The sequence below is a fragment of the Dromaius novaehollandiae genome, chromosome 6 (assembly GCF_036370855.1).
Source record: "Dromaius novaehollandiae isolate bDroNov1 chromosome 6, bDroNov1.hap1, whole genome shotgun sequence".
Lineage (NCBI taxonomy): Eukaryota > Metazoa > Chordata > Aves > Casuariiformes > Dromaiidae > Dromaius > Dromaius novaehollandiae.
Genome location: NC_088103.1, coordinates 12,442,287 through 12,468,160, shown reverse-complemented (window position 1 = coordinate 12,468,160; position 25,874 = coordinate 12,442,287). Strand labels below are relative to the sequence as shown.

General features: G+C 39.4%; 1 protein-coding gene across 2 annotated transcripts in view; it reads left to right on the top strand.

Annotated features, from left to right (window-relative positions):
- The window catches only part of REEP3 (receptor accessory protein 3), a 41,900-nt gene that overhangs the window by 5,610 nt on the left and 10,416 nt on the right, over window positions 1–25,874 (top strand). For both annotated transcript variants that reach the window (XM_064513681.1, XM_064513682.1), the window contains exons 2-5: window positions 13,513–13,585; window positions 17,964–18,040; window positions 18,572–18,692; window positions 19,684–19,797. In XM_064513681.1, coding sequence (XP_064369751.1) covers window positions 13,513–13,585; window positions 17,964–18,040; window positions 18,572–18,692; window positions 19,684–19,797 — 385 coding nt within the window. The remainder of the gene's footprint in view (window positions 1–13,512; window positions 13,586–17,963; window positions 18,041–18,571; window positions 18,693–19,683; window positions 19,798–25,874) is intronic.

Sequence of the window (25,874 nt, the reverse complement as noted above, 5' to 3'; positions counted from 1 at the left end):
TTCTGATATGTTCATATAAGGACATCTCTGGGGAAGGTCCTAAGCCAAAATCTGAATAAAAAACAAAACAAAACAAAAAAACCCAACCCACCCACCACCAAACAACTTTGGCTCAATGCTTTTAATCCTCATCTTTAGTAGCAAATTGTTCAAAAAATGCACCTTAAGAATGTCTGGACAAGCAAACATGTTCTAGTGTTTCATGTGTAAAAAAGCTTTCTTTAAGCTTTTTGAAAATCCCCTCCCCCTTTTAATTTAACATCAATTTATCACTGATTTCAAAACTTACAGCATTATATGAAACTATTCTGCTTCAGACTAGGTTTTGAGAGAGAGGAAAAAGTCAGAAAATATTATAGATGATGACAGTACAATCTCTGTGGATCTTTCAAATTTTAAAGACCAGCCAAATTGGGTTGTAACAATTTACTACTGGACAAATGAGGTTGGGTGTATTGGAATGTAGGTACGAAAGATTTATTGCAGTTTTACCAGACTGACTTTAAACTTGACTAGCCGGGATGAGACAAAATAGCTGACTGGCGAAATGCTTTGGGACAGAGGGGAGGTAAAATGCCCCGTAGTGATTAACTCTGTACTGAGCCTTTTGTCAGCCAGCACGCTTAGCTTCTTGTTCAGCTAACACAATAGGGCACTACTTTTGCTTCTCTTGTGTTTTATAGATCATCTACAAGCATCAGCATGGAAGTGGGTTTAATTAGATGGATGTTTTCCCGATGTTAATAAGGCTTGACCTATTGCTCTTATATCCTGAAGACAGTTGGAGCTTACATTTGAGGTTGAAAATTGAGACACTGCGATTTCTTTTAAAAGCCTTTAACCTAGGGTTTAAACGCAAGGATTCACGAAGAAGAGCTGCTCCTGAAGTCTGACATAATGCTTTGCTTTCTGTAGCTAATAAAGCTGTTGGAACTTGCACTGCTGGAAGGGAGAAACAGAAAACAGTTTGTTCCTGTGCCTTCCAACTGCTGTCTGTTTTTGTTATTCCCCGCCCCCCCCCAGTAACTCATTCATCAAAACCACAGAAAGGAGAATGAGCAAAGCAGTCGCTAGCTTAGAGGTCTCTTGACTAGTTTTGATAGTAACATTAAATTAAACTGTAGTGTTCAGAAAAATTATTTCTTTGGCTTTGTGCTTTTCTATTCTGTTTTGTCTCCTAATTCTTTTCTCCAAACTAGGACTCAGTCTGTTTTGTATCCTCTTTGTATAAAGAGGATAATGTGAAGTCAGGCCAACATTAACCTTCCTTCACATTTGGAAAAAGATGCTTCTGAAAAGCCACATTTTATCTTCTGTCTTTCTTCAGCCTGTTTCTGTATTGCTAAACAAGTGGAATTTGTATTTATGTTAATTGAACTCTCCTTTCAAGAATGAACCTTTGGTTGGTTAGTGTTTTATGCATTATCATTGTTTAAGAACAAAGCCCATCCCTCAAACTACTTTATTAAAACATTGGTCTCTCAAGAGAAGTAAATAAATGGTTGGGGTTGGGAAGGGAGGAAATGAAGGTAGTTTTTTAGCGTGACATTCCTCATGTTAAGGTTAAGTTACTAATACAGCTGCATGAGGGAGTCCAGTAGAGATTCCACTTGCTGCTTGTTGTCAGCTCTTGACTTTTGGTGCCTAACAATGTATTCACAGGGCTTCTTTAAGCACAGGTTATAGTTCAGGAAACGTGCATATTTTGGAATGACAAGTTCAGATGTTGTCTTAATGGTATCTGCCAAATATAGACTTCATGGAAGAAGCCCTTTCCTGCACACAATGGGGAAGCTTGTTTTTTTGAATGCTCCAAGAGTTTCAGAAATACTGTTTTTGGTTGTGATATGCTTAACAGAATTGTTTGGGAACTTGGGACCTTAAGGCAAAAATTGAAATAAATATCTTCTGATTACTGAAGGCAAAAGGATCACTGTCTGGGGAAGATGTAAGACAGGTTTATTTTAGTTCAAGAGTTAGTGTTGTGTGGTTGCACCTTTTTCTTGCCCAAACCATTGTCTGTCTTTGTGGGATTTTTCTTGGGAGAGGCAGGACCTTGAGGCTGGACTCTGACAGCATCCCTAGGTTCTAAGGCTTATGGCTGAAGCAGGAGCTTTCTGGGCCTTCAGGATACGCACTTCACTTCCCTCTTTAAAGTCAAACAGTCAGGTTCATGTTCTACGTATTGTGTGGCCTGTAGCCATGTTGGATGCTTCTTTCTACTTAGAAAAAAATCTATAATGATAAATGTATGGGTGCATGCAGTGTGGTTTGTCTTTCACTTACAAATGGCCTGGAAATAAAATATGATTTTCCTTGGAACAAGCAGAAGCAGTTCTTATCTAGGACCACTCCTAGTTTAAATGTTATTTTCCTATAGCCAGCTATTTTGATGTTGATGTTGCCCCAAAAATGTTAAATGAGAGTAGATGCCCTCTTACGGCAGCGTTTCTAAGTATATGGCATTCTGGGGTGTTAGAATGAGTCTAGATTTGTAAGTGGTCTTCAGGCAGAGGCCAGGACAGGGAAACTCCAGTGCAGTACTAGCTGAAAACTCAAGAAAGCATTAGATTACACAAATGGTATGAATGAACATGATTTCATAGTCTAACTTCAGAGAGTATCAACTCCTTCCTCTCCCCTCTTTTTTCCTTCTTCTCTCCTTTCTCTAAAAAACACCTCTATATTAGAGGTTCTGGGTTACTGAACTTTCACAGAACAAATTTTGGATATGTCTGGTTGCTTTTTCCTTGTGCAGCTCCTGAGACAATAGAGAAAATATGCTTGAATGCTTAACTTTAGATTATTTCCACCTACCTGATACAGTTAGGCCTTGGACATCTATATTGTGCAGTTGTGTGATAACTACAGAGTTCCCATGCTGACTTCCATAGCTTGATCTTGGAGATAATATAACTTAGGGAAAGTAAGCCTGAGGTAGTGCTAAAAACAAAAAAGCTGACCTTGGATTCTTTCAGATGACAAAAACTTTGATTCTCTCTGCAATGAGAAAGATTATTGCCACTTTAAAACACTGAGTTATCTTGCTTTGGGACTTAGATGCATTGCGTGAGGCAATTTTAAATGTCAAGTAAAATCACTGTAAGAAGAATGTAGTGGTTTTTTTTTTTTAAATTTTCCTACAGGTGGTGGTTATTTTTTTTGGTGCTTGTTTTGGTTTGCTTCTATCAACTGCAGCCTTTGGATCACTTGCGTTAGTATTGCTATGCTTCAGCTATGGTATCTTACTGCTTCAGTTCCAGTTTTGCACTGGAGCAAAACAAGCATCTTCTTTAAGGGAGTCCGATTCTTACCTAGTCATTTGACTCTTCAGCCCTGAAGTTTTAGGGACATGAAACTTAAAAATCATATGAGCAGTGACAGTTCCTGCAAATGTATTCCTACTATCCTTTTATATTAGCCTTGGCTCTTCAAAAATCTTTCTTCTTTCCTTGTTTCAAAATATGTGATGGAACAGAGAAATCTTTGAAAACTGGTCACTCACTTTACATTAATTAGTTGAAGTTATTGTAATGAACAATTCTGCAGTGTGCAATTTAGACTGAAATGGAAGGTGTTTGCAAGGTCTCTTCTGGATTCTTGTACAGTGTCCCTGATATGAAGAACAGTGTATTCTTATGCTGTCATTAAGACTTAATTGTAGGGCCTTCAAAAGTTATTTTGAAGACAGTGGAAGCTACTAATGGTAGTAAGAGGGTAAATGAGAGAGCCATTTGTTTTTGACTTTAAATTACCAGGATCAAGAAGCTAAGTATCAAGTGCATATGTAATTTTAAACCCCATGACAAAATTAAATGCCTCATTCTTGAGTTTGTAGTGTTCCTATTAATCTTGTTCAGCGCTTCATCTGTATTAAATCAATAATGCCTTTTAGGATCTCATCAGAAGTATCCTAAATATACAGTTTTCATGAGCAATGTAATCCTGTCAGTTTGGGTTGTAGAACCTCCAAGGATACTAAGTGTAAAGACCTTCAAAAACAAGGAGGTTCATAAATGTTTCTCTGGCAGCCTTATATTATATAACATTTTCTAAAGCATAATCTCATAAAACAGAGCTGATGCTATGGGACAGCTCCTTTGAATGTCAATGTTAATATCAGCTTTCATCTTTAAATTTAAAATAATTGTAGTCTTAACTGTCTTTTTTTAGCCACCTGCTCCATGGAGTGGTCAGACCATGTGCCAAATAAAAACAGAACAAGTCTGCTGAAAACATTAAGATAAGGAGATGTGGTGTTCAATAATTGTAGAGTTGATGGCCTGACTTCTTAAAAATGAAAAATAAGATTAGTTGGTTGCTTCTGACTGACATCTATTATCTCACTGTGCTTCCTGACCATTCAAAAGCACAGCTCAGTAGAAGGAAACACCCTTACTATGAGCAAAGTTGCGCTAGGTTCTCTGAAGAAGAGCTGGGTGAAAAGAAGGGGTTGTGGAGCCGTTAACAGCTGTGGGCAACAGGTGAGTTCAGGCAGTCGGCCCTGGGACAGCTGTCTGTTTCCCTTTCATATGCATGTGAGGATAAGGTATTAAGAAAGATAACTTATTTTAAGTTTAAATGTGTCAGCAGCTTTGGAAATTAATACTTAGCCAACAGGAATGAAATTCTGCTACTAAACTTGAGGCGGGAGCTAGATGAATGACCCAAGTTACCTGATAAAGGTTACTCTGTATTGAAGGCCTTCACTGCCTGTTCTCTATCATGTTGAAATGTTAAAGGTGCCTTCCTGTTTCAGTTCCTCTGTGTGGTTGCTGAGAAGTTACGAGATCACACAGAGTGAGGGAATCACCTGATGACTATTTTGTACGTCATTGTTGATCTTAGTAAGTAACTAGACAGGAAATAGTACAAGGATATTCAGGATGCTATTACAGTAGTTGGCCACGTAGACATGTTTGTTACAATAAATCAAGTAACAGGCGTGCAGAAAAGTGACCAAGACTTTTATAACAATTACTATTCTTACTGTGTTTTCTATTTAATTTCCAGTACTCATTTTTGAAATCTTCCTTGATGTTGGGTTTGCTGGGCTTTTTGACTGTGTTTTGAATGGGATAGGAGAGCTACTTGCTATCATTATTTTGGTATCATGATGGTATCTTTAGATTTATACCCTCTGTTAAAATACATCTAAGTTATCCAAGAAAATGAGATGTTTGTCGGTCAGTCAGTCCTGGAAAGAAGTTTTGGACTCCCTTTCCAGAGTTGCGCTGTGCCACGTTTCCCCTCTGTATGGGCTCAATGGCAGCCTGTGTGACTCGGTGCTGGCGCTGACCTGGGCATCTTGGGAAAGCTGTAGGACTGGCAGAATCAGTCTGTGGCCTGCGAGGTTGGGAGCAGCTGGCCTGTCTGTCTAGGCAGGCTGCCTATGTAGACTGTTCTAGGGAGACTGGACAGGACGTGCGTTGTTTCACAGGATATGTGTATAGGTAATGCCCTGTCAGCTTTGAGAAGGGGGAGCGGTTGGGAGAGCTGCGTTGTCAGAGCAGTTGTGCATCTTGTCTTGTCGGTGTGAAAGTCAAAGTCTAGGCTGACTCAGTCAAGGAGGATAGCCTAGACTTTGCTTTGGGAGTTGTTTTTAGGAATACCTTGCTCCACACTGCTGTAGATCCCTAAGAGGGCCATCATAACACCTGAAGTTGGTTCTTTGCTGAGAGAATGGGACTTGGGAACATGGATCTGGCGTAGATTGCTGAATGACTGAATTGGCTTAGGGGGCAGTAAGCCATGGGTAGGCTGGAAATTCAAAGTTAATTCACCCTAAAATAGGTTAGGGCATCTACTCTGTACAGGTGTCAAGTTCACTGTTAATTAAGACCTCACTCCAGTCTTTATTGTGTTACCTAAGGGTCTGTAGCAGCAAGTAGAATGCATAACAGGCAACCTAGGAAATATTATGAAAGTTTCCTGTGCTTTCAACTCTTGAGCATGTGGAAAAAGTGAGACTTCTTAGGGGGATGCATTTATAGGTGAATTTTGATTGAGGTGATGCCAACAGATGTTGTCCACTTCAGGCTGCCAGCAGATTAGTCCTCATTAGAGTTTGAGGAGAAGTTTCTTTGAAAAGTTAATGAGTTAACTGAAAGCCTGAGTGTTCTCTTGTCATCTAAATCTTGTTTTCTCTGATAGAAACCAGTTAGCCTCTGCAAATAAGTGATCAGTCTTACTCATGTATCTTATGTGGATTCCAGAATAACCCTTACAGAGAATATCTTTCTAAATTTGTGTGTGCTCTTTTAGACTTCTTCCAAGGTTTAGGCAGGGCTGTTTTCTATGTTGAGAGAACCTGAAGAATAATTGGCAAATATGGCAAAAGGTCCCTTACTTTGGGGTAAGTCAATAAAATAGTATTCCATTCATATTTATGGAATACATTTAACAGGGCCTGGAGCTCTGTATTGGAAGAAGACTTAATAGTCCACTATCAGATTGCTTGTAATTACTTAGGACATATTAAACAAGTGTTCCTGACATAGGAAGCACTCCCCTTCTAGTGGGATTGTTAGGGAAGTCAATTTTCATGCTAAAATTCAAGGTGATTTCTGACTGCTCAAGTAATCGTGCTGGTTTTGGCTATGGTGTGCTATGGAAAAAAGCTTGCAGCTGCTTTGGAGAATTCCAGTTTCCTAAGCTGGAATGTTAGTAGCCTGCTTGCTCTGCTCAAGAATATATATATAATTTTAATTTTTTTTAGCTATTATTCTGTCAGTTTTTTGGGGTATATTCTTTAATTGTTAAAAATTTTTTTTTCCCCACTATGAATTTTTGGGATGAAGATTGCTATGGAGGTTTCAGGAGATCTGTTTCTGATCTGTTTCCTGCCTTTTGGTAAATAGACTCTCCTGAGGGAGGGAGTTGCTTCCTTAAAGGTCTGCTGCTGTTAGTGGACATGTTCATTTCATAGGATTCATATGATTTCCCCCTGCTTCCCTCCTCCCCCACCCCCAAACCAAACAAAAAGATGTAATTTGGTGTGAAGTTCAGGCATTTCTCACCGTGTTCCCCTGTCCCCATAACAGAGACTAGAATTTCCATCCAAATATATTCTGCGTGGATTACTCTGATGCATCTTTCTGCCGGGTGTTGGTGAGAGTCTTTGTCTAGTGTAGTACCTTTTGAAAACATTCAGGGCAAAAATGTCAGGCTGAGCTTTGTTGGTTTAAGCATGTAAAAATCTAGGAGATGGCTGGCTTAGTCTAGAACTTAATGCCCATTTATAACCCTTTGAGGTGGGCATGACTGAGGATCTTGCTTGTTCCTTCAAATTCTAGGGTGTCCCCCTCCCCCCCATAGGATTCTTACAGATACCCCGTTTTTCTTACTTTGAGTATGAGATTACTCTACAGAGGTGGTTAACAGGTATAACTTGGTTCATAACAGATAAAGTTTACCACATTATAGCCAAAAAGACTTTTTTTTTTTTTAAGGCCAAGAACAGCCATCTGGAGTTTCAAGCATTCTTCTTGAGACTAGATTTCATTCTGTTGTTTAGTTTCTATTGGAAAAGTTCTATTTTAAAAGGAATCTTGCTTAAAGTAAACACACTAACCATAATGTGGAATAGGAATTGTAGTTCATATGGAAGCAAAGTAATACCAACAAGATCAGACCTAGTTCACACATGGATACTACAGTGCAGTTAAGACTTTGATACCACACACAGAGCTGGGAGTCATCTGTGATACTTCTAGTATTTCTGAGTTGTCTTACGAGCTCTTATAAAACTTTGTATGTGTACATAACTGGAACAGAAGATGCTTCTGTCATAACTTCAAGGTAAACACTGCCATTGGGAAGGGGACCTGGGCTTAGTCAGCATGAGGAAGTATGTCAGGTGTTTATATTCACTTTCACAGTTTTGTGGAGATGGAGAGGGGAACTTCTAATTTTCCAGCTTACCAGATGCTGTCAAGTGATCCTGCAGGATGTAGGCGCGTACTTGTGCAGATGCACACATTAACAAATGTCTGTCTCTGTATCAGTGTAGGTAAAGATCTCCAGGCTGTCAGTGGGTGGCCAAATCAGTGTCATCTCTGTTAGCAGCCTCGTTAAGGAAAGGGAGCTTAGCAAATAACACTGTCTCTAAAGAATTTCATACTGAATGATTTTCCTCAATAGCTTTTATTATTACGGAGCGCTTGTGGCTCTTGTCTTTCTGCATCTAAGAGGAACAAAAGAATGAAGTTTTGGACAGTATTCCTTGCTGTTGGCAATTCTTTAGCAATGTGAACAGACCGAGATCTTAAATACAGTGTTAGTTTAATAGCTTAGTATTTTGGGAGTCTGGATGCAGGTAGTCATTTTGAGAGACTTGGATTGCATTTGATATATTTTGTTGTTGTTTTCTTCACACAAGTTTTAGAGTTGTTTACTATCCAGTTTAAGTATGTTCAGTGCTAGAGCATGGGTATACAAGTGACTTGGCTGATTCTCAGGTATCAGTCAAATGCGAAGTTGGTTGCTTTGCTTCTGAAATGAGTTTTAAAATCATGCACTTTAAACTGTAAAACTGGATTATGTAATAACGCAGGCAGCAAGTTATGTTTCTTTTACTACAGATACATGGATTAAAAAAATACATCGCTCAAGGCTTCTTCCTTTTTTTTTTTTTTGCTTTGCCTTTTGATTTTTAGTCCTCTAGTACATTTGAGAAACACTTCTCTTTAAATGAGCAAAATGTCTTCAAAGGAAGTGGCATTCCAGAAAGGAATACTCCATTAGTTGCTGAATACAGCTGAGAAACTGAAATAGCTATGTCTACAACTGGCAGTAAAACTGCTTTGGTAAGCAGGATCAGCCATGTATCTACTAGTGAAATAGAGTAAATGCCATTGCACTCTGCTGAAATCTCTCCATTTGTGGAAGCTGGGTTTATGTGCTTATATCCACTGTGAAGTACAAACTGTGTTTAAAAAAAAAAAAAAAAAGACCCCACTCTGAAGTTCTTAAATTTGCAAAGTCTTGGGATAATCAGGCACACTCTCGGAGTGTGTTGTATGGTTACTGAGAAATACCCTGAAAAAGGATGCGCTTGTGTGGCAGTAGGTGGTGTTAAAAACTGAGGGCTTTTCGATATCTATCTGAATAAGAAAACTATTAGAAGATATCATGGTGTCTTAGCTATGACAGTGACACTGATTGTGCCAAGGCTTCCTGCTGCTGCTGTTCTGTGTGTTTCTGCCTTTGTCTTCAGTCTGCAACAACGAGCTCTTTTACTCTTTTGTCTGTGTGCTAATTATGACACACAGCTTGGGGGCAAAACTGAATTTGCCAGTGAGTGCAGCTTAAGGTCAGTAAAGAGTAGGCTATATATATTTTATAAATAAATATATATATAAAATAAAAATATAAAAAAATTGTCTGGTAACTTTAGCTGAGATTGGGTGATTGCTGTCCATGTGAAGGAGGCAGTGATGCTAAAGTTGGCAGCAGAGTTATGCCACACTTAGTGTGAACTCTGGACATAAAGAAATAAAAGCTTGTTCTTATTGTTGCTGTCTAAATGTGCTGTTGTGTGTGGTGTGGGTTTTTCTTTTTTTTTTTTCCTTATCCCTTTTTGGAGGGGAGAAGGAAGGAGAAGAAAAAATCTAGTTGCACTCCATCACTGAGCAAATGACAAAGTTCTGGTAATGTTTCCATGTTACAGCAATGTTGAACACTAACAAATAACAGCATATTGTGTTACTTATGTTACTTGTTCTTTGGTTTTAATAATGAATTCTAGGAGAATTATAAAAACCAAGTAGTAAAAGCTGATACTGTTTTTCCCTACCTCAATTCATTAGATCTCAGGTCTTAGCGGAGCCCGTGAACGAATCTGCTGTTGGCTACTGGAAGCTAACATTATTTTAGATGCTGCCTTCATGTTTTTAATCTGCCTCTGCATGTGTGTGTGTGTGTGTGCACGCATGTCTAAGCAAAAACAAGCACACTTTCTAATTCAAGGTTTCATCATGATGCCTGTAATATTCTCAGACATGAACAAGTCATTTATGCATGGAGTAGGAAGTAAGTGGGATTTTTCCCAATTCTTGATTTGACCAATATTGAATAATACTTTTCTCCAACTAGGAAATCTTTCCTACCAACTTTATTTATGGTGTTTTCTTGTGCTAATTCTTTCTTTCAACTTGTGAGGACTTTCTTAGCTTAAAGATCCTCTTACTATAGTAACCTTTCTGCTTGAAGATCAGTTATTTCAGAAGTAGTGTTCTCAAGAAATTCCATGCTGTTCCAATTCTAGTTTCTACCACAACTTAGAGAATGTCACATTTGGGGAATAAGCTGATCTTTAAATTCAAAGATAAAAGTAACTCTTTAATAAAAGCAATATTTCTTGAGGACAGTGTGAATGGAAAAGTATACACAAAAAAAATCTGCTAAAGAAATTGAAACTGGTTCTATTTCCTAGGCCTCACAGGAAGAAATTCATGTATGCAGTCCACTAGTAGCTATCTGAATGACTTTAGACTGTCTCTGAGAATTTGGATGAGGTGCGTGCTTGGCCAGTAACTTCTGGCATATAGTTATGCAGCCTTCTGACTTAGTGGTTATGATATGCAGGAGCCTCTTTTGTGTCCTTTCTCCATTCAAAGAAACTTCACCATCAAAGTCTGCAATACATTATTAGGATTAATGAGGCTTTCTTTAATATTTTATGGTTGTAATTTCAGCCAGAAGAACAAGGGAAGGTGAAAGCCATTAGAGCCAAGTTACTGAACAGGGTATTCCACAGGAACAAAGAAGAGAGGAAGAGCTCTTGTCTACAGAATTTCATCCAAATTAAGGATGTTTGATCTAATTTTCCTTCTATTTCCAGATCTCGTGCTATTTAGGAGAGGTAAAGCTTTTAACATGCATTGTCAGGATTTTCTCCTAATTGGGCAGAGTAAAACCATTCAGGGTTTTTGAACTGGTGCTTCCCTTGGCTTTAGGATGAAAGGTCTTTGGATTGTAATAAATTGTGTTTGGATAGGCCTCTACAGATTAGTATGCTGAATTAGAGTTCAAATAGGCAGGGCTTTTTCAAGAGGCATTTCCATATGTGAAACTTGTAGGTAAGCTCTGCTGCAGTGAAGTGGCAGCTTAGCCTAGGCTTAGTAAAGTGCTCGAGGAGCCATCATCTTTTGACTCAAAGTTTAGCATTGACTGAAATTCTGAACGTGCATCTCCAGATCATAGTTCATGCCTTAATTGTTCATGTGTATTGCACTGCTGAACAAACCTGCCACTATGGTATATGTTATGTTCTTCTGTATGCATTGTTGTAAGAGTTGTGCAGTACACTATCCCTTCCTGTCACAGAGGAATCCTATCATGTGGATGTTTTCAAGCGCTCTTCAGCTCCTTTGCTGCTGTCAGGCTTTAATGCTTTGTATGGGGACAGGCTCCAAGTATGAACACATTGCAGATGTGCCCCAGAAGCTTTGTTCACATCTCGGCTTGTGTTTTGGAACTATTGCATTCTGGAACAAGGCTATACATGATTAACTGGCTTTTAATCTTGCTTATAATCAGGTAGTAATTCATTTTTAAATTGAATTTGGGACACTGGAAAAAACTTTTTTAAAGGCTTTGTTGAAAGGTAAGAAAATACAAGCTCTGATGTTTGAGAATAGTCTCGTTCTATAATCTTTTATATTAAGCGATGAGGAAAATAAGTTATATTCAGGAGAGGATGGAAGCTAGATGTAGGATTTACACACTTGACTGTCTAATTTTGGGCTTCTCAGTGCAAGGAAGATGTTGATTAACTTGAGAAAGTGTATAAGAGGCCACCAAGGTGGTCACGGGGCTGGAGCACATGACCTACAAGTAGAGTCTGGATGGGCTCGTTCAGCCTGGAGAAGAGAGGGCTTCGGGGGACCTAATAAATAGCAGCTTTCCCATACTTGCGAGGAGGTTACTGGGAAGACAGAATCAGGCTTGTTCTCTTGCCTTGCAACTTGATTGAGAGATGCAGTGGTCATGAACTTGAAGGGGAGGTTCTGACTGAATATAAGAGAGAAGTTTGCACTATGAGGTTAATCAAGCATTGGCGCAGGTTGCCCAGAGAGGTTGTGAAATTTCCAGGACCTGACTAGACAAAGCCCTAGGTAGTGTGGTCCAAATCTCATGATGACCTTGCTTTGAGCAGGAGACTGGACTAGATGACTTCACAAGGCCCTTCCAAGCCTGAATGATTCAGTAGTTGTCTTGCCGTAATCTCTTCCTTCCCCTTTCACTTACTGCATTTATAGCCTTACATTAGTATGTCTGTCTTCTAAAAACAATGGACAAAACAATTGCATCATACAGTGTTCTGTAGGTGAGACAGGTAGAACAACATATTTAAAACCACCTGACAACTATAAAACCTTAATTTTTAGTTAGTTACTGACCTTGGGGGACTTTAACCATTTGGGTTGAAATTTTACATGCCTGATCTGTCCCAGCTGTACTCTTCTTGAAAACATGATGTGATGCATCTTCCTTAGTGTAATGTGAGAAAACAAATTACTTTAGAGTTCTGAATTTTCTTAGAAGATCTCTGGAGATCCCTGGAAGTATAAACTTCTCCCACATAACCATCCTGAGCGCGTTGGAAGTGATGCTGCAGAGACATAGCCAGACTTCTCTGTAACTGTGGCTTTGGGCAAGTTAGAGTTAAGGGCAGGTAACTGCATGACTTCTACAAAGTGTAACTACCCAGTGAAGCAAAAGTATGGAGCTCTTGGATTTCTCAAGGAGATGGCAACTGCTGCTGTTCACTTTATCACAAAGAACTGTTCCACCACTCCGTGGCCAAGATTTTTAGCTGAAAATACTGTGTAGTAACAAACTCTCATTAAAGCAGATCTGTCTGCTCCTGTTCTCAGTGTGGATTGCTTGGCACCCTCTCTCCCTGCTCTGCACCATATGTTTGATGAATTTTTAGCAGAAATTGTCTGTCTGAGCAAAACTGGATTAGTTCCCTCTTGCCTCTACTTCCATGTGTTGCTGTTAAAGTTCTAGCAAAAAGAGCTGATATTTCATAATGCTCATCCTGTTGTTAAAAAACAAAAACAAAAAACCTCAATTTAAAAATCTTCTTGTGGGGGATTTGAAAGAGAGCCCTCTCACAATTATCTCTATACTGTCATCTAGTACATCCAAGTGTGATAGTACCGCTTTTGTGGAAGCAGTCTTTTGGTATGGTCGAGCTGCAGGGCTGGTTTTGCTTGTAGCTGAAGCAGAAGGGCTGCTGGTTTTACACTGCTTCATCTGTCAGAGGCAGACTTAGGAAACTGTGCATGCTCTGCAGGGATATATAGCCTTGTCCGTCGGTGCTACTTTTATTTTTGTGTATTGCCAAATGTACTCCAAGCAGCCTATAATGTTGTAAATTTTTTCAAGCTATGGAACAGATTTTTTTTAATTGAGTTAGTTGGATCTGTGTAATGATGCATTGTCACTACTTTGTCATGTACAACATAAGCGATTCTAAAAGCTGTCTTTATTTTCCAATAGGCTGGTGTTTGGGATGCTTTATCCTGCCTATTACTCGTACAAAGCTGTGAAGACAAAAAATGTGAAGGAATATGTAAGTTGTTTTCCTCTTAATTGCTTAATTAAATGCTTCTGCTGAGATGTAACTGTGAAACTTTCATTATGCAATGCAATAAATCATATGAAAGCTTGATATGACTTTGTCAGTATTAGATACAAGAACTGTGGAACTGCAGTGACAATCCTGAACTCAGTGTTCAAAATGCTAAAGTCAAGGTTTCTCAGACTTTATTGAAATGTGTCCAATATATTATGCTGTATTAAATACTACAGTTCAGATTTTGGTTTTTTTCCAACATATATGCCTTAAATAGTATTGTTTGCATTTCACAGTGCCCAGAATAATGCACTGTTGGGGAACAAGAGGGTCCCCAATTCTACCAATGCCTGTCATATAAACAGTGAGAAATTGGTTCTCAGTGAACACTTGAGCAGTAGCAGCACTTTAACTATCATTGTATAGAGCTAAACAGAGGATACAAAAATTACCTGAGAAAAGGATAACTCTGCCTAATCTACCCTTTTTTGAAGAAGAGGAAAAATGTAACCAGGGAGGGAAAGATTTGCATACAAAGGTGTGGAGGAAAGAAGCAGAACAGAGTAAGATGGAAAAAAAATATAACTACTGCAGTTTAGAATTAATGTGTTAATTTGCTTATTTTTCAATGTGAGCAATGCATGTTGCCGCAAGAACGATACGCAGCGGTGGTTGCAAGGAGCTTTGGTCACTGAGTTGCTCCTTTGTCTTAAGCGATAGTGTGACTTGATTTTTGGCAACTAACCTATACTTTCTTCTGAGACTCATTCTGAATCTGTCTATCCGACTCAGGACAGGGAGTCAATACCATCGGTTACGCTAACTAAGCAGCTGTAGCTGTTGCCGAATGCTGCTTCCCCAATGTGTGCTGGCTTTGCTCTGTACTTGCTTGTAGTAATAGATAGAATGCAGTAGCTGTTGCTGTCTTTGTATGTCTTGCACTTAGTCTGGTTGTTCCCTCTCGGCTCCAAAGTGGGCATCCTGTTTGTACTATTTCTGACTTATGTACTTGGTTGAATAGAGCTTATTTATGTGCATACAGTTAAGGCCTGCTAGAGTGAAGCTTCTGGGGGAAAAAATTTCTCAAAAATAAGTTTCCTCTGTCTCATAGTTAGTGCACTCTGTCTGGAAAGTATCTAATATGAAGAACTTATGATCCACTTCCTCCTTCCCTCCCTCAAGAGATCCATAGGGTCGATAAGATGATAGTGATTTTGTACTCAATATATGAGGTCACTTCTGATTTAAGACTATCACTGCTTCTTAAAGTATGTTTTCTAGAAAAAGAAAAGTAATGTTGTTCCTAGAATGCTGAGATGTTGACACTTAACTTCAAGTGTCTGGCTATGGCTTGGCTGATTTTCTTTGACACTTTTTAGAGATGCCCATCACTAGTGCAAGACCCTTAATGGGCCTGTAATCATGTTTTACAATTGTGTATTTTAACTTAGTTTGAAAAACACTGCTCTTCAGTCACCTGTGGTCCTTGACCAGTCCCTGAATCTGCGGTTGCATACAAAATGTTCATGGGGCCAAGATAAATGAGGTGTATCACGTTATTCTTAAACCCTCTTTAGCTGTCTGAGCATGACTCCACAACTTCTCTAAAGGCAGGGAATAGCAGTGATTGCTTGAAGAATTACCAGTCCATTACTGGTTGATGTTGAGTGTCCCATGAGATCTTAGGCAAGATCCATGGTTGGATTCTGGTGTCCTCAGCTGGGTCACTTTCTTTTGCAGCAAGGGTGTAGGTTAATGGCAGCCTTCAAAATGGCAGAGCTCTACTGCTGGTCACATTGTCTCTCAAGCACAGCTTCCTTTCCAGGGCTACCTATGGCTCACAGCCATCTGTTTTTGTTTGCCTGATTGCAAATGTTTTATAATGGGTGAAGTTCTGGACTTAGCCACTGCTTCCACTAGTGGAAAAAAATGTGCAGATACCTTGACTTGCTCTGTAGGTCACGACACAGCAAAATGTTTAAAGATTATTTCTGAAAAGAAATAATTCTGTGTGTTTTGCTGCTGGTTTTCTTAGTTTAGAAGACTTACGGACTTGGGTTCTAGAAATTAGGATCTGTGCCTTTGAGGAGGCTTATTTGTTCCTGTAGTTACCCTGATTCTAGTGGAGTTGACTCAGATCTTTGAGGAGAAGGGTTTTTCCAGATTATGGATTTCCCCCCCCCGCTCCCCACTGTATTCAACTGAGTGCCTGTAATAAGCATCTAGAACAAAATTTAAAGACTGAACAACTAGTCTTCTCAAATCTTTGGTTCAAAATCCTGCCTTGAAAGGATGCTCTTCAGCCAAAACCAACAAAGAGAAGAGTGTGGTAACACTTGGATGGCAGAAAAATAGCCCAACAGAACAAATCTGTAATCACCCTTTTCAACATAAAAAACAAAATCTAATCAAAGCTGCTTGTAATTCTGTCTCTGAGTTGAGTTGGTGATGGTCTTCTGGACAGTGATAAATATTTAATATGACCTCCTTACAACTTTTTTTTTTCTTTGACCTGGTCTAAAAACCCCTCTAAGTCACTCAGGCTCACTTGTAGAGGATACTTTGGCACATAATGTGTTGCTTGTACTAAATATGACTTGGACCTGTTCTTTGAGAATCTTTGCCCAGACCTTAGCAAGGTTCCTGGCAGATGCCAGGTGCCCTTCTGCTGGATGTCCTTCTGCAGAGCATTTTCCCCTTGCAGTCCAAGGGAAAACTCCTGTTCTCTACTCTTGCTCCTAATTAGAAAGTAGATGTTGATTAAAGAATGAGTAACGTGGGTATAATATTGAAATGTAATAATATGACTACATAATGTATAACATGATGGGTGAGGGTGGATGTTAGCTTTATTTTTTTTACTCAGGTGTGGCCTCTGGTTCACAGAAGGGTCACCAGTCTAAATGTCACATGGCCTGTCAGAGATGACTTCAGCTGTTGTGTACATTTGTTTTAGCTTATTCAAGCCTAAAATATCTAAATCCTCTGAGTGACTGAAGAGAAGAATGTCATCACATGACTGTGTTTCTTTTCAAACTGAAATGCAGAAAACTATTTAAGATAAATGGGTCTCAAGTTGTGACAAAGGAAGTGGTTTGAAAGCATAATGCACAGCTATGAAATAGCAGTACAGCATGAGGTTTTCAGTACTTACATAAGTTCACTTCAAAGAAAGATTGCTTTAAACTTATAGTCTAAATTTGAGCAACATTCTGCTTAGAAAACTATTTGTAGTCTACCTTTTAAGAGAGAGTAATGTGAAACAGGACCTACATTAATATCTAGCGAATGCAGTGTTTAATGCTTTGAGTATAGGCTAAAAGAATTAGTAATCTGTATATTGCAAATGAAACAAAGCTATTGCATCTGGTTGCAGGTGACATCTTTTTTTTTTACTGTTTTGTTTTTTTAATACTGATAACATTGGAATTTTTAAAAATGTTTGTTCAATATGTAATAACTGGAAAAATAGTCGTGGCTTGCACTGACCTATTTTGGAAATACACTACTTTTGGCCACTGGTCTTCTAGAGAAAATAAATGCATGGAACTACGACTGCAATCTGTATTCTGAAAGATGCAATCAATTTAGGAACCCAAATTTGAACACATGTTCAAGAAAAATGAAATAGAAAATAGACCTAAATAGTCAGTTAATTAAATCAAAGAGCATCATCTTGTTCTCAGAATGTTGATGTGTAGTATAAACCTTAATGCCTTGGGGTGTGTGTGTGTTTATCTCTCTCCAAGACACTTAGATGTGAGTTTTTTATTAACAAGAATGTCATGGTTCTTGGCATAAGATTAGAATTACAAAGTTCCGTGAAAATGCTTTTGTCTTGCCTTGTGTCAGTGTCAAAATGCCAAGCGTGCATGTAGAACTTCACTGCAAAACACAGCTGAATAATGCATGTTGTGAAAGCAAAGGCTACCTAGCTTTACTAATGCTGAGTATTTGAGTATGCTGTAGATGAACGGATGGGTATGGAAAAGAGTGAAATATCCTTTAGCACTATAGCAGGAATTATACTTCATGCTTACGATAATCTACTGACTGTCTTCGCACGGTGGTGGTGTGCCCCTGCCATATCACTAAAGCTTTCTAAAGGTAGAATTCGAAGACAGACTAGGTGAGGTTGTGACCCTGATGACCCAGCCATTTCACTTAGCTTGTTGCAGCTGCTACCAGTTCTTCTTACCACTGAAAAACACCCTCTGGGATCTTTATACAATTTCACTTGAAAGCCACTTGATACAGACTGAGATGTTGGTGAATGTCTTGCTTTGACAGCTATGCTCTGATGGACCATAAAGTGTATTGCGTATTCTACAAAAAGGTGAAATCCAAGTTCTTACTGAAGACTGTTAATTTTCAGGTTCGCTGGATGATGTATTGGATTGTGTTTGCTCTCTATACGGTTACTGAAACAATAACTGACCTAACAGTCTCTTGGTAAGTCTGCTCTTTTTTTTATTAACTTTAGATATAACTATACTTGTTTCTGGTGTTCTTTGATTTATACTGATTTAATTTTTATAAAGAAGCTGCACTTGTAGATAGCTTTTCACAGATAAAGCTCTCGGAATGTATGCAGAGAATAACACCTGTTTGCAAAATTGCTGTACACGATTATTTTTTGGAAGTAGGGACTATAAAATTGCTACCTTTGCTATAGAATCTGAATAGGAGAATGGAATTCTTAAATGGATGAATTATGTGGGTTTTTTTGTGCAGGATTTTATAAAGCAAAGCAGGTTTGTTACCCATTTCCATTTTTTAGATGCCATATTGAATTCAAAAATTAAATTTGTAGGTAACTTGTATACTTTTTGTCTTATGTAACTTCTGGTAAGTGAAGAACTTTATGCTAACATTTGATCATTTTTGCAAAGGCCTCTTACTGGTGAATTAGTGTGCGTTTTCTTATTGTGGTTGTTATTGTGTAACAATATATAATAATAATATTGTGCAACTTGTCTGTAGGTTTCCACTGTATTATGAGCTGAAGATTGCTTTTGTTATTTGGCTCCTTTCGCCCTATACAAGAGGGGCAAGTTTAATCTACAGAAAACTTCTCCATCCTCTTCTTTCCTCTAAAGAAAGGGTAAGAACTTCTTATACACTTAATGCCAAATGTGGAAATATCATATGCTGGTAAGCTTAACCTAGTCGTAAAACTTCTCAGGATGAATGATGTTGATGAATTTTCTGGTGTGCGAATTGAAAAGAGATGAGGAGATACTTTTTTCTGGGGTGTAAGGGAGGACCAGTCAACAACAGAAAACAACCAAAGTAGCTTTAGCTTTAGACAAAGGATGATAGGGCCACAGACTTGCTCAGCTCTCTTTCAGTATTCTGTTTGGATTTGTGGGAATAGCGATGAGCAAAAGTGTGCGGGCTGCCCTGAAGGACCTCGCAGGACAGAGTGTGGTATTCATGCCTGCCAGTGCCTGGCCTTTATTAGGCACATGATGCAATTGACGTGATTACTACTGATACGGACAGGGGACGTAATGTCATCTTGACCTGATGAAGACTGAACTGCAAACAGTTTGCAAGTTCATAAGCCAAAGGGATTTTTCTCCATAGCCTGCTAGCTGTTGTGAACTACCTTGAAGCCTTCATCTCCAGCTCCAGGTAGTCAGTATGCAGGAGACAAATATTATGACTATATTGCCCTTGGTACTGAACTATGTCAAAGCTCTGGCTTCTGTGAGCCAACTCTATCTTTCCGAGAAACTTTTCAGTTTCATCTTAAGCATATTTGTGTTTAGAGCAGTTTTTGTCTGGCAAGTTAAGCTTATTCTTGATAAAGGACTTGTTATGTAGCTGCAGTGTTTTTGAGTCAGACATAGGTGATTTACAATCAATTTTATCTTCTTGTTTGTCCAGACTTGGCATTTTTTAAATGGGAGGGTATATGTGAATGAAATACTATATCAGGATACAAAAGCAAGAGTAGTTATTGTTTTACATATTTTCTTAAAGATTTCTTCTGTCTTCCCAGTATTATTTTTCATCAATAAAGAGGGGGTAACATGAATTTCATACACAGAGCCCTTTCAAACTTGAGTTTGTTCTGCTTTTGCTTTTAGGAAATTGATGAATACATTGTGCAAGCCAAAGAAAGAGGCTATGAGACCATGGTGAATTTTGGAAGGCAGGGGTTGAATTTGGCAGCAACTGCTGCAGTGACAGCAGCGGTAAAGGTAACTCTTTACTTTCATTAAGTGCTTTTGTCCCTGATATACTTATTGAGCAGTGTAATGGAACTGAGGATTTGCCCTTCCTGAATGAAGAGATTAATTTTGCAAGTGTATTGAAAACATGGAACACAATTTAAAGGTTGCAGCACTGTAGTCCTCTTCATACTACATCCGTTTGTTTAAAATGACTTGTACTCACTTCTTGGATGATGGGGATCAGTTTACTGTAATTCAAAAGATACCATGCAGTTTTCTATGCAGGCTGTTAGTAAAGATGACCATTGTTTCTCTTCTGTCTCTGTTGTGCTTTCCTGTTGGTAAACAAAGTATTTGTAGGATTTCTGGCTTCTTTCTGCTGTTTTCCTCCAATCAAGGTAACTGCATATATGAAGTAAGGCATGAAAGATTACTACCACAGAGAAAAGTTGTATTGACACAATTAACTTGTTTGCCACTTGTTGATTGAAATATTAAATTAATGCACTGAGCATAAGCTTGCATATTGCTGTTTAGCATACTCTTGCTTTGTCTTGTGTCTTCCATTAAACTCCAAAGTGAAGTGATCTGTAGTTATTCCTGTTTTGAGTTCCTACAGAACTCATGGTCTTCAGCTGAATTTCAGGTGGTTCTAGATCAAGGAAAACAAATTAAAAGTTCATAGCAAAACTTTTAAGCAGCTAGGGACCTGCCAAAAGGAGTAGAACTGACTAGCATAGTGACTCCTTTGTAATGAATATCCTACCTAATACTCCATTTAAAACAAAACAAAAAAAAGTGTGGGGAGAAGGACACTTATGTGCTAGTTAAATGATAGCTTCAAGGTTGTCAGGACTAATTTTATTCTGGAAATAAATGAAAGTGGTGTGTTCATAGTAACTGGACTGAAGACTTGAAAGCTGTTAATGGATGATATGAAGAAATGTAGAGATCTTAGGCTCTCACAGTTAAGCAAGTATAGTTAGTATTTAACTTAAGAAATTCCTGTGCTTGTATATGAGTTTCTTGTTTTATAAATGAAAGGCATGTTTAAGAACTGCATTTTCAAATGCTATTTTGAAAGGAAGACTTGGAAAAAATCACGCGTATTTTGTTTGTGTGCTTTCTCTTTAAAAATGTATGTGAGTATTGGTTTGAAAATAACAATTATCTTTAAAATATGAATGTAATGAGCTTGAAATATTGACAGTGTGCTTCAGTTTGGTCACTGGTGTGGTGGGTTTTTTTATTTTTCAAGTTCTGAGTAGTGCCTTAAGGCATGAAATAGTTTAGAATACAGTAGAGTACACCTCCAGAGGAATAATAGTATCCAGCATGAAAAATGAAAATAGGTCGTTTAAAAAAAAAAAAAAAAAACAAACACCCTTAAAACTCACAAAAGTATGCTGTTGGGGAAAAACTGAGTACTGTGCTATTCTAAATGCTAAAAATGCTATTTTTTTTGCCAAACAGCAATAGTAACATGCCACAGTGTGCACCTGTAATGATACTTATGCTCTGTGTGGTTCCCCCCCTCCTTGCCCTCCCCATGTCTGGTTGGCTGAGGTTGGATGTTTCCCTGTTAATCCGTATAGTGCTACAGAAATATTGTAAAATAAATAACATGCATATCTCCTCCCACTTCCTTCTGAAGTAACGAATAACTTTTGCCCAAATGTCCATGTTTGGATTTCATTGCTATTCAGCTGTGACTGGCAAGATGCCTGCTCTATTTGTTAAAACTTGTTAAACATGCTCATGAATATTTGTACAGAATTAGTTCAGTGCAGATGAGACACTTGGGCAAAACAACTACCACAATACCAAATAGCTAAAATAGACATGATTTCTAAAGAGTATGAAAGAGGACACTCTCAGAAAAAATCTTTATTTTGGCATGTTAAACCTCTCTCCAGTTTGTCATTCCAAAAAGCTGAGCGTGACTGCACCATGCAAGCAAATGGAGACAATGCATGTGTTCTTGATTTTGTTCCCTGTTTTTCAAGAGCTGACTGCTGCCTCCAGCAGGTGAAAAGATTATCCCTTCAGCATGAGGTGGTGGAGGATGCTATTGGATTTCAGGAGTGGAATCCTGTTAGTGGAAACAGTCCTGATAGGAAAGAGAGACACTTGACACACTTTCATCCCTTTTTTTTTTTTTGGATGGAGCAGGCATGCTTATTCTGACATGCTGGATCTCAGATTAGGAGCTCAGACTGTGGGAGGCAAGTGAGAGAGGAGGTCCAAAGAAAGCTTCTGTTCACTAAAGTGTCCAAGCAAAGGACACTAGGATCTCTGTCGAAGCTGACTTTAGAAGGGTGGTAAAATTGCCTGGAAACTCTCTGGAACATTTACAAGATCAAAAGTGGGAAAAAACAGTTTTCTCCAAGGGCTGTCAAAGGAATGTGGGATTAGTGTTGAAAGGCTAGTTGGCTGAGTAGGGGAGGCTGGAGCAGACAGGCACACCCTAGGTCTGTCTACTGAAATTTGTCATAGATCTAAACCTTCTCCATTATAGTTAAGTTGAAATGTAATTGGCAGGGGTACTGGCTTCTTTTACATTCCGATACTGACATTTTTTGGCTGGTATTAGCCACTGTTCATGTAAAATGCATCTCCAGACAATACCTTTCAATTATAGTTGCTTTTTCCTTCTTAAACAGTTGACAAGAAAGTAGGTTTACCTGGTTTGCCTGCCCTGACTGTATTGGCTGACAGGTACCACTTGAAGTTGTGTTTTTAAAAATCTGCTAAATAGCATGCATTAGAAAAATTGTGTTGTTGTCATGTTAATTAAGAAAACAAATCTTTCTGAAGTTCTAAATTCAGGGTACTTGAAGGTGAGGTGCACTCTAGGTTGACCTTTACAGTTTGGTAATTAAAAAAACAAAAACAAAAACAAAAACCAAAACTGTCTTTAGGGTATAAAAGACTCATTAAAGGGGTCTTGTTGCTAGTATGAAACTTGCTGGAACTCTTTCAGCTCAACTGTATATGGATTTTTGGAACTTATGCCTACAGTGCAAAGTTCCACTAATGTCCTGTGTTTCAAAGCTTTTGCTTTCCAGATTCTTGAAGACATGAATTGCCTGTACGTTCTGATTTTTGTCAACACTTAAGGCTACTAGAGAAAACTAGTTTCAGCACTTGTGGGAAGACTAACTAAACTGTGAAATACAGCTTAATACAAACAAGGTCATATAACTATTGTTCATTTAAAATATTATTTTTTTAAAAAATACTTTTGTGAGGGCACATGTTTCTCTATGCCTTCTTGTCATTCTGAATCTGCTGCCTCCTTGCTGATTAATATTGTTCATCTTCCCCTTCTTCCACCTTAGCGCATGATCGTGCAGCCAGCTGTGGTACCTATAGCTGGTATCACTGTTAAGCAGCTGACGTCACCAGCTGTACTGCTTTCATCGCTCCCTGCTGGGACCCCCCGGCGTGGCGCAGAGGTCATTCACGGGACAGCCAGCCCCTCTCCAGACGGCGAGGGAGCGGGAGCGGCCCCCCTGTCGGCCGGGGATCCGGGGAGGACAGCTGGGAATGCAGGCGCTGCACGTGGCAGCTCCGGGGCCAGGAGGTCTCCGGGCGGCTCTGTGCACCCGGGGGCTGTGTGGAGCTTGCTCCGCTGAAGGCAGGCAGCTTTGGCCGGTGATCCCGGCAACCGAAGGGATGCAAGTCCAACTTCCACAAAAGCTGACTCCCTGAGGCAGATGCACTGTGTGGTGTCTGTTTACAGCTTGTAGGGGTTAAGTATACAGGCTGTAAAAATACACACTAGCAAAGTAGAGAAGGGCATTCCATGTATGGGGGTCAGCTGGAGAGACTGTGTACTAATAACTTCATAGTGTCAGAGTAGTCTCAAAAAGCAGTCCATTTAAGTAGGCTATATCTACTTAAAACTAGATCTAGAAACCTGTTACAGCTTACAAATTCCAGACTTCTCACTGGTCGTGAATGTGGCCGCTGAAGAATATTGAATGTTTTCCAGGAAATACCGTTGAAAAAATAAGCAGGCTCTTTAATACCTAAGTTTCCATTGTCTTAAACAGCACACCACAGTCCACCACTTCTCAACATTCGTTTACATTTGAACATAGGCACCAGAGTTGTTCTGTCTTTGCCTGAGTTGTAATTGTAGATAATAGCAGACAGGCAGATATGATATGGTCTAGTTGGCAGCCCCTGGGCTGGATCCAGCCCACAGTGTCTCTTTCTGACTGGTAGGGATTATAGGAATAGCTGGACACCAGTGCAGGTGCCTAGCCTGGCATGGAGCCAGAGGGGAGCTGCGGCTGTTCCTGCCCCCTCCATGTGCACAGCGCCTTGGGTGGCTGGGGCAGAGCTGATGGCTGCTGCTGCGCCCAGGGTAAGCGTGGGAGCGGGAGAGCTCCCTTCAGCCCCGCCTGCAGTTGGGCTGCTGTCTTCTGTTTTGCAGGCAAACATCTTGCTTTCAAGCTGTGGCCAGTAACTCTGAACTTTCTAAACAAGATATGAAAACTCCCAATAAATAATGCTCTAAATGTGAATGTTGTTCTTGCATTTCCTGTAGCAAAGGTGTTTAATATTTTTCAGACAGACTTCCATTCTGAGCTGCAAGTAATCCAGTTCTTCATGAAAAGCTTAGTTCCAACTGAAAACAACTATCTGGTTCTTCTGGGCTTTGGTGGTGGAATAATCTTCCCCAGACTTGTACAATGTGTGTTCTAGGAGCTTGGTGGTTTGTAAGAACTTGAAACTTGTCCCCTACTTTGACTTCTGCTGAACACCTCTGCGTAGCCTGTCTTGATTTGGCTGGACTGGGTCTTCCTAGGGGTGGGATGGGTACTTCTAGATTGCATCCAGGCAGGAGGAGACTGGGGGAGTATCTGCATAAGATAGTATAATGTGTGACCCTGCCTATGCAGTACAGCAGTGGATGTAAAGCCTCCATACCTATTATGACTCTATCAGGCATGTGTCCTGCATCTTATTAGTATATGTATTTTTTAAACTTGTTAACATTTGTTGCATGTATAACTTGAGTGAAACTTTCCATCTTGGCAAGTACTCTTGGAAGGAAGGCGCCATCTGCGATGTCCTCTTTGAATGAGGCAGTGTTCCCCGAGAGCTCTCGCCTCGTTAGCTGGGCAGTTCGCTTTAGGGCACAATGTTATTCTATGGCACATAGTTTGACTCTCTTCCTTTGGAAGTGAAATTCAGTATGCAAAAGCTGCATTGAAAAAACAAGGCTGAACATTCCCGACTAGGATCTAATCCCTTACCCCTCCAGTGAGGAATAGTGACTATAGGTTTGTAACTTCAGTTCTTCCTAGCACATTACTTATTATCTTAATTGTGTTATCACAGGATGAACAAACTCGTTACGCAACTATTAAGCAAGTGTGGTTTTTCTCTGTACCTTGTTTAGGGCCAAATCCAACTTCTGTCACTATGTTATAGTAGATTCCCTCCAGTTTTAAAGCAAATGGAGTTGTGCCGAATTTATATGGGTTCTGCTGAGAACTGAATGGGTCCGTTTCAGGTATCGATCAACGTTCAGTGACTGGGACTGGGCTCCACTTGCATCTCTTCCTGCAGTGTGTGCAGACTGAACAACAGCCTTTGCATTGCAGCAAATACTGTAAGCTGGTACTTGCTGTCAAAAGAAGCAGTCCTGTCTCTTCGTGTTTTCGTGTGTCCTCGCAGCTGGGTGTTAGTCCTCAAGCATAATTGATTCCTAATTCAGTTTAAAATGCAAATGCTTTTTCATGCAAGAACAGGAGTAGCAGGGTGCCTGTTGTAGTGACAGACTGGCCTTAAGTTCATTTAAAGTATTTGTGGAGTGGCAGTCAGTTACAAAGCAGTGAGTTGTTGAATAAGCCGTTTCAGGAAATAAAAATTAACTTCAGAACTTCTAGTGTATTTTATGCACAGAGTGCGCAGTGTCAACAATACGTTGCAGCTCAAAGCCAAAAACTGCAGTTGTGCTGAGGACTGTCAGTCTTCCTACATGTGTGTAGGAAGAACTAGAAAAATGAAGGCTTCTACTTCCCTCATGATGAACTCTTTCTTCATAATTATTTACTTGCCAAATGACTGCTGTAAGAATTAAATTA